This window comes from Vollenhovia emeryi, unplaced genomic scaffold, assembly GCF_000949405.1.
Source record: "Vollenhovia emeryi isolate VEMERY1.0 unplaced genomic scaffold, V.emery_V1.0 DF939130.1, whole genome shotgun sequence".
Taxonomy (NCBI): domain Eukaryota; kingdom Metazoa; phylum Arthropoda; class Insecta; order Hymenoptera; family Formicidae; genus Vollenhovia; species Vollenhovia emeryi.
In genome coordinates, this window is record NW_011967236.1 from 2,118,215 (window position 1) to 2,127,239 (window position 9,025).

The following is a 9,025-nucleotide window of genomic DNA, read 5'->3' on the forward strand; positions in this document are numbered from 1 at the left end:
GTTTACGTAAACAACATCTTAACTAATATATGTTGTTTACGTAAACAACATCTTAACTAATATATGTTATTGCGAACAATATTACCTACAGCCCCAGTGGTCGAGCTGGTTAAGACGCCCGCACGGATTGAGGGAGGTCCCAGGTTCGAATCCTGGTTGGGGTAATATTTTTCGCAATAAGAATTTTAATTGCCAGATACGGTCAATAAAAATCATTGATGATTAATTATTAGTTTGCTAATAAGTGGACAGTACTAGTAACTAATTAAACGACCAACTTTCCGTAACATAAATTATGTGCAACTCTGAATGAATGCGAGAACGAACGGTAAAATTAAATGCAGTTGTCAGACATATGGGAAGTAACTGGATGAGACTGCTGATACGAGGATGTTTTCGAGCGAGTTTTTCTTAGATCAATCGAGGAGCAATAGTATCCATTTAAGTGCGGATTGAACTTTGTACTTGGGACGGAAAGGAAACCGTTTAAAGGGAGAGACTGAAGAGAAAGCGTTATCACATCGAACAGCAAAAGACCGGATCTATAAGGATCGTTTAATCGGAAGATTGAATTATAGCTCGTGCAAGGCGCAATTTCGAGCTTCTTCTCGCGGATGGAGAATTAGCTCTCGTTATATCCGTTTGCAACAGTGTTCGGCGAGCGCGAGTGGTAAAAGTGGATCATTGTAACCCGTCCATCAAGTTCGCGCGATAATATCCACACGATAGTGCGCTCGCTTCTCTCGTCGGCGATAGAGACCTTTCGCGGTAACGCGTTTCGTTACGGTAAACCATAAATATTGAGTTAAGTGGCAAACAACCGCGTGGCGGTTGCAAAACCGAAGATTCTTCGTGTCTATCAGCAATTAAATATGCACGGAATACGAGAGTTGATAATTCCGCATGCACATTACTGCAAAAAAAACTTATTAATGCCACGCGATATTGCAATCACCATTCTCTCAGGTTATAGCTAGAAAACCTTGCATAGATGCATAAGGAACCTAATTGGGCCATAAGTGCATAGAGAAGTAGACGAATTAATTTTTTTATGCATATGCTTATGCACCTATGCAAATTTGTCCGGAAAGATCCTCATGGTATACTCTTGGATAGAAACGATATCGCGTTTACGGTATTGCGCTTTAGGTGTCGTGATAGGATAGAAAGTTGGATCCGCGAGCGCTCGGCGAATATAGCACGTCGTGGAACGCGCGTGTTCCCGTTGTATGCGGTCAGGCCCCTTCGTTTACTATTTCCTCCCGATGTCTCACTTTCGTTTCGCGAGTCGTTTAAGAATCGCGCACTCACGGGGAATTATAAGCAATTGTCGTCGGTTTAATAGCTCTCCAAAGCGCTCAGGGCCCTCGAAATTACGAAACAAGTAAAAGTCTTTACACATTTTCTTTTTAAGTACCTCTGTCAGCATTCCTACCCTAGTAGCACAGTGCATTGGCTAAACATTGGCTAAATATCGACCCAATGTTAGAAATGCATTGGCCGATATTGTCCAACGTAAAGCCAATGTTGGAATAAATGTAAATATTGCACGATAAGAACTATATAATGTTAAATTTATATCGGAAGTGCGTTGGCCAATATTTAACAATGTAATAAAAATATATTGGCTAAATAAGAGGAGGCGTTCATCTTACAATATTGGGAATGACCTCATTTACATTATTTTCCAATATTGCGCCAATACATTGTGCTACTAGGATACGTTTGTTGAAGTTGACAAAAGGCTCCTCTGTCTCTTTCTGCGAGTTGAATTATGTAAGTTTACTTAACCGGAAGTTAATCAAACTTCTTGTGTAATTTACAGCCTATGCGTGATAGAAGCTAAATAAGGTGGAGTATAAGAGAAGTAAATAAGAGAAAAAAGTCTAGATGCAATTGATTTTAAATGTATATGTATATTAAAAATATGTGGTTGCCTCAAAATCAATTTGATTATAATGCAACAGTTGACATTATTAAGATACTGAATATTAAATAAAATTTTAAGAACATCAATGATTTTTATTGACCGTATCTGACAATTAAAATTCTTATTGCGAAAAATATATAAAATATATAAAAAACCAGGCTGGGGTTAAAACCTGGTTAGGGTAATATTTTTCGCAATAAGAATTTTAATTGCCAGATACGGTCAATAAAAATCATTGATGTTCTTAAAATTTTATTTAATATTCAGTATCTTAATAATGTCAACTGTTGCATTATAATCAAATTGATTTTGAGGCAACCACATATTTTTAATACCCATATACATTTAAAATCAATTGCATCTAAACAAATTTTTTCCTAGTTGGGGTAATATTTTTCGCAATAAGAATTTTAATTGCCAGATACGGTCAATAAAAATCATTGATGTTGTTAATTACTGCTGGCGACTTTTAAGAGTATTCTTAATAATTAAAAATTTTAAGCTTATTACGGATGCAATATTTGAATTTTTCGTACTCGTTTCTGCACTGTAGAAAAAAAATGAAATTAAAATCAATCTTCTCCTGTGTTCATATTTTTTTTACACTGAAGGTTACACCTACACATAGCACAACTTTCAGTAATAATTATACATATGTTAAATATATTGCTTATGTGAGATTAAATTCAATAATCGCGCGTGCAACGTCCGTATTTTTATTTTAAAAAACAGTAGCGAGAGGAGGAAATATTGTCATTTTAAATAATTTTAATGCTTTATATATCTAATACTTGTCACGTTAACATAATTCTCTATCCGACTACACTTGTAACATGTGAATGCTCTACGATGCGACGCTTTCTCTTTACGCTCCATATCGTATTAACTGTTAGCGCGAACCGGAATAATTTAACCATGATTCCTGATTTGATTTTCTCATCTTATGTTTGTTATTCTCATATCTTTTATGTAGCAAACATGTTATTCTTTATTGTATCAGTGATTCACTGTTACAAATTAAGTAAAAATATCTAATGCCTGTAAGAATCGATATACTCGATTTTATACGAAAATGCAATAATTGAACAAATTTGAAGTTACGATGGCGTGCGTGCTATTCAGGTAATCGAATATCAGCTGTTTAATTAAATATTTAATCAGCCAGCCTCGATTGATTTATTATACGTTTCCGTGATGTTATGGATGTTATTTTATGATATTACTACGAGTGTTTTTGAACCGGGACGTGAGATCCATCGAAGTGGGTTATCTAACCCGAATTACTTTTCAGATGATGGTGACGGAAGGCCAGCAGAAGAAATATGACGAGTATAAGTGTACCCTGGACGCAGACACGCTGGAAACGGCTAGGTTGGAGCTGCGCGAGGATGACAATACGAGGGAACAGGCGCTGGAGCAATTTCGCCACTGGATCGAGAAACATCCCGCGATCAAGCAATGCAGGACTGACGCGTTGTTCCTGCTGAGATTCCTCAGGACGAAGAAGTTCAGCCTGCCGATGGCGCAGGAGATGCTGGAACGCTATCTCACCGTTAGGCAACTCTATCCTCACTGGTTCCAGAAGCTCGACGTCGACGACCCGGAACTCGAGGCCATCATCGATGACGGCTATCTGGTACCGATGCTGAAGCGAGATCGGCACGGTCGAAAGGTGATAATGTCGTGTGCAGGTAACGATCCTAAAAACAATGATAAAAGTTTGAGGATTAATTTAAGACGCGCTTAAACGACGTCCGATTAAATTCCCTGTTTAAAATAACAGGATGCGATCAGGTACATTAGATTACAGGTGCAATTTCAATGTAAATTAATAAAACTCTTATTTACATTCAAATTGCATGTAATCTAATGTAATCTGAGCATATTCTATCTATCATTTTAAACAGGGTTGTCTCTCGCTCGCGCTAATCAGAATTATTCTTTTCTATATTTAGCAAAGTCTTCAAGCACTTAGGTGCGATATTCAATTATTGAACACACAATAGTTTATTTTCACGTTTCCAATCACTGGCATTTAATTCATCGGGCATTGAAACACCCAACTTCGCCACAAAGTATTCTTTATTACAGCCTGCACGATATTATTATTACATTTCCACTTTGTACCCTAGTAGCACAGTGCATTGACTAAACATTGGCCCAATACAACCAAATATTGGACCAATGCAAAGTTTGGTCAATGCACTGTGCCACTAGGGTAGCTTCAAGCAACTGGTCAAGCATATTAGATATTTACTCTACTTGATCTCTTCCGTTTTTAAGGGCGTTTCGACGCTAGCAAATATTCATCAGCGCATCTGGCTCGAATCCACGCTATAGTGCTGGAAGCCTTGTGCGACGATGAAAAAAATCAGGTCTGCGGCTACACGTATCTCAACGACGAGTCAGGATTGACCATGAACCATTTCAGCACGTGGTCCTTCACGGACATTCGCAATTTGATAAGGTGCGTACAGAACAGCGCGCCTGCACGTCACAAGGAGACGCATCTCATTAATATTCCCAACGCCGTGGCGAAGATCCTCGAATTCGGCATCTCTCTACTAAGCGACAAACTTAAGTCCCGCATTTGGGTAAATATCACCAAGTGGCAAATGTCATTATGATAAATGCATTGTGATTAATTCCTGTAAATTTACAAATAAATATCCGGCAAATCGTCCGATAATGTTGATAGATACACAGAAACATAGAGGAGCTGAAAGAGGCGGTGGACCCGAAGATACTGCCAAAGGAATATGGCGGAGAGGTCCCGCTCTCGGAGATGATCGGTACGAGAAATGATCCACCCCGCAGTTCTTTCTCACATCTCGAATAAACTAACATTGCTTCGTCTATTTTTCAGACGAATTTAAAAAGGAGCTGAAGAAGATAAAAAATGAACTCAAGGCTCTCGACGACCTTCACATTGAAATATCACCGAAAGATTATCAGGAGGCTAACGAAGAGTTTGGTGGAATATGCGGCTCGTTTCGAAAGTTGGAGGTCGACTAAGAGCAATTTATCTCTGTTGCGATCTTACAACCTTATAACCACTTCACTTGAACAGTCCTTTCCGTATCATGTGATTACACGTTGTATTAATGAACGATTGTTTTACCAAAAAGAACCGTAGAAATATATATGCAATAGGGAGCAAGTTAAACGAACGTACGAGCGATTTATGAACGCACTTAGTTCATAAATCGACAATCTTAGTTCATTGATTTCACTAGTTATTCTTTGCTGCTTCTCTAGATTCTGTTTATAGTGTAAGAATCTATCCGGATGAACTTGCATAAGTGCATAAGCATATGCATAAAGAAATTGATTGGTTTATTCCCTTATGCATGCACTTATGGTCTAATCAGATTCCTTATGTTGCATGTTTACGTGCTATGCAAGTTTGTCTGGCTAGACCTTAAACGATAACAAAAAATTTAATTAATTATGGGTAACGTTAAGTAATGTTGTGGTACAATCGGGTCTTGTATACGAGACAGGAGAATTTACTTTGATATAACAATACCTCGAAGTGTGTGAATCGTATCCGTTAAATCTTGTACATAAGCTTTCTCTAACAATTAAGATACTGTAACGCATACGAGTTGATGCTCGTTCCGTCGGTGGTACCAAGTTACCTATGATTTATAAGTTATTATCTTGACTACTTTAAGATAATTTGCAGCTTGACACGCCCTTAAGTTCACTTTAAACGACCTATAATTCGCGTCGGATTTTAGGATGCAATGTGTTCTCATCTATATTTTATGCTGTATTCTAATTCTTTCCTTTCTAAATTCTCATATAAGTTGTATACGATTGTTGTAGACCGTTTAAAACGGACTTAATCGGTCCTCGCCGTTGCAACAGGACGTGTTTACTGACAAAACATAATTAAGTCATCGTAATGAACAAATGTTTGATACGCTGGAATTAGAAAACAAAGTTGTTAGGTAAATATATGAAAAGTTAAGTTTGGAATTAGTTTGTAATATAACATTTGTGTTACATAATGTTGTGTTATAGTATTATGTTCAATGCGTAATGAAATTTTGCAACTTGATAAAAGATTTGCCCATGAATTCACAAAGCGTAATTACATATAATAATTATCTAGATGTTTTAGATTAGTTTATAATCATATTCGAATTGTGAATTGTTGCTCGAATCAATATTGCGGTTTGTACTCTCGTATGTGCGTTTAACACATACCAGATGCAAAACGTGACTATGTAATTCTGATTTGATTTCTCTAACATGTAGAGTGATGGTGTTTACAGAAGGTAGGTTACACTTTGTGGTGAATACGCAAGCTTGAATATTTTATATACGATTTGTTTGATGTTGGCTTGTGAAGGGGAAATAACGATGTGTAATAGAAATAACACTTTATAAGCAATTTCATCACTTTATATTTTCTAAATAAAAAAATATTATTTTGCCTAGGACTACTGAGAAAGGATTCTTCAAATAAGAGGTCTGAAATCTAAAATTTATTTAGATTTCAGACCTCTTTTTTTTTACGTTAGTAACAACGTAATGTATTGATTCTTCTTTACTAGATAAATGTTGGATACTTTACGGGCAGTAGAAGAAATCGAGCGTACTCCGTCCGTACTTTATTGAGGATGTATCAATATGTAGCCATCGTAACGCGAAGCCAAATTTGGTGACGAGTCACGCTTGCCTTATAACCGAACACCTGAATTGATCACAGGTACGTGAGGGACTTATTAAAACTTCAACGGCTTCAATGACAGAATCACACAAGTAAACTACAGTCTTTTCTTTGTATGTACACATATTTATTGATCTTCGTTATCAACGTTTATTATTTGTTTTAAAAACTCTGTACTCGCTGGTGCTGTGGTATATAGACTTCCTGAAATGGAGAAACGTCGCAATGTAAAAATCTCGCGCCATATTCTAAATGTCTCCACATACACAGATATTCGTATCTCGACAGTGGCAGATTGTTGTCAATCGCGTACGCATTACATATAGCCATGCACAGTCGCTTACGCACCGATAAAATTTTGTAGACTATTATCCGACACAATAATCCGGCAGTTGTTCCTCTGCTGCACTTTAAATCCTACGCAGCGAAATCGTTCGTCGGTCTCGTAGAGATTGGCGCCCTTCCGTGGACTTAAATAGGGTTGTCCGCTGAAGGGATTAATAAAGTCCGCCCAGTAACCGACCATTTTGAGCTTTGTACATATGTCGGAGGCTGCTAAAACAAACTAATAAGCTAACAATGTACAAAAGCGTATACCAATACATTTAGACCAGCGATATATATATTTATTATATATTTAGACCTGCGAGCAAGAGGGCAAGACTACTATAGAGTCGAACTTGCAAAAGTACTACCACGCCATATATAACTTACATATTTGGCGAGTTTCTCCGTCTCCGCTTCCTTACGCCATCTCATCGACTTGGCATTTGCCTTCTGACTAATAGTTATAATAGTGAGGTGTGACATTGTCACGTCTAAGCATCCCGGGAACAGCTCCTCTATGCTTTTCCGCAGGAGAATAGGACATTCCTGTGCCATGCACTCCAGCGTCGGCCGTATGGCCTTCCAATTTTCTACGTTCCTTCGGTACCTGTTGTTCAGGGAATCCATCAATTCCTCTTCGTCGAACAATTTGACAAACTGAGTCTTGACTTGGGCTGTGGTAGCAGCGTCTAGCCAGGCGGGTCCCACGCCTCCAGGAAGGTAGAACCTGAAGCCTCTCGGCGTCAACAACTCCCAGTTGGAGTTGATACCCAAAACGCTGTTGTCGATATCTGTTTTGTTTTCAAACAAAATATTCGATGAGCTACGAACACAATTCAACACGTATATTTTATACAAGAACATACTTTCGATGGCTCGGATAGAATTCAAGATTGAATCGGCGCGGTTCTAAAGGTTTCGCAGTAGGCGTAAGATCTAGCCACGAGTCGTTTGTGGCCACCACGTTTACATTGAAAAAGACACTGCGTATAATTAGACGCTGGACAGAGAAAAGGATGAAAAGAACAGAGTTCAACCACGGAAGGGAAAAAAAAGCTTGCACACAAGTAACGGCATTAAGAGGTTATGACCCGATAATTAATCTAGACGCTATTTATCGTGTCGCTTAGCAATCGCCACGTACGAGTGGCTCCGGTATTTTTAACTCTTTTTCCTAAAACGCACGTTTAGCCGCAATTAAAATGAACCTTGGCACGTGCGCGATCTACAAACTTCGCTCGACGGATTGGCGTCCGAGGGGCAGACTTGCAAAGAAACAAAAGAAAAAAAGAAGCTGAAACCGACGCGGGCGGCTGAGAAGCTTCGGAGAAGAGTGCGGAGTCGTCGTCGCGGCGGCGTGACGCCGCGTTTTTCCGCCGACGGCACGACGAAGGTCGGCGAGGTTACGCACCGTCCAGGGAGTCGCCATTGGACTTGATGATCTTGTAGGAACTCGTGCTCCGGTCGCTGCGACGCGAATAGAGAGCCCGCGGGATCAGGTTGAACAGCAACGGGACGCCGTGCCGCCTCCCATGTCTTACGCAGAGCATCTGGAAGCAGCGCGTCGGAGGTTACATTCGCGAGTTGATCGGCAAAGACGGGGGAGCCGAGCGCCGCGTTCGTGTTACCATTGCGAACAGCGGTGCGTATCATTTGGCGGGGTGGCGCGAGGCAGCGAGGGCGCAGCTCACATTTGGGAGATTTCGACCCATACAGCGAGAGGAAGGTTCGCACGCTCGGGGGAGGAAAATATACAGCACCTATGTCCGTACTTTTTATTTGTCACATATCGCTTGACGTGCGAGAGTATCGTCGCGCGTCGGGTGCCGCCACCTGCCGGCCGCGCGCGGCACTAAGCCTCGATCGCTCGCGCGATCCGTCGAGCGCGGGATTCCGCCGCGCTTCCTTCCCGCGCGTTTCCTCCTCGCGAAATCGCGGAAAACCGGGCGGCGCGTACGTGAATCGCGTCGATCGAGACTCCCTCGGGGCCCGCCGCGTTTCCGCGCGCGTCTCTTTCGTTTCTCCCGCGCTCGGGTTGTCCTCGTATCGCTGCTATCGAACGCCGCGGGCGCTCGATCTACGATTCA

General features: G+C 40.4%; 2 protein-coding genes across 2 annotated transcripts in view; one reads left to right on the top strand and one right to left on the bottom strand.

Moving 5' to 3' along the window:
- LOC105568335 (rhophilin-2) overlaps positions 1-6,381 on the top strand; it is a 20,291-nt gene extending 13,910 nt beyond the window's left edge. The window contains exons 12-15 of the mRNA XM_012023932.1: positions 3,222-3,621; positions 4,214-4,524; positions 4,629-4,722; positions 4,797-6,381. Coding sequence (XP_011879322.1) covers positions 3,222-3,621; positions 4,214-4,524; positions 4,629-4,722; positions 4,797-4,945 — 954 coding nt within the window. The 3' untranslated portion in view covers positions 4,946-6,381. The remainder of the gene's footprint in view (positions 1-3,221; positions 3,622-4,213; positions 4,525-4,628; positions 4,723-4,796) is intronic.
- A 156-nt stretch (positions 6,382-6,537) lies between these two features.
- Positions 6,538-8,773, bottom strand: LOC105568336 (methylmalonic aciduria and homocystinuria type D homolog, mitochondrial-like). The gene is made up of 5 exons (XM_012023933.1): positions 8,567-8,773; positions 8,350-8,488; positions 7,326-7,729; positions 6,960-7,176; positions 6,538-6,815 (listed from the first exon to the last, which is right to left on the bottom strand). Exons 1-5 carry the CDS (start codon positions 8,567-8,569, stop codon positions 6,739-6,741), a joined length of 840 nt encoding a protein of 279 aa, XP_011879323.1. The 5' UTR covers positions 8,570-8,773; the 3' UTR covers positions 6,538-6,738.
- Between the last annotated feature and the right edge of the window lie 252 nt (positions 8,774-9,025).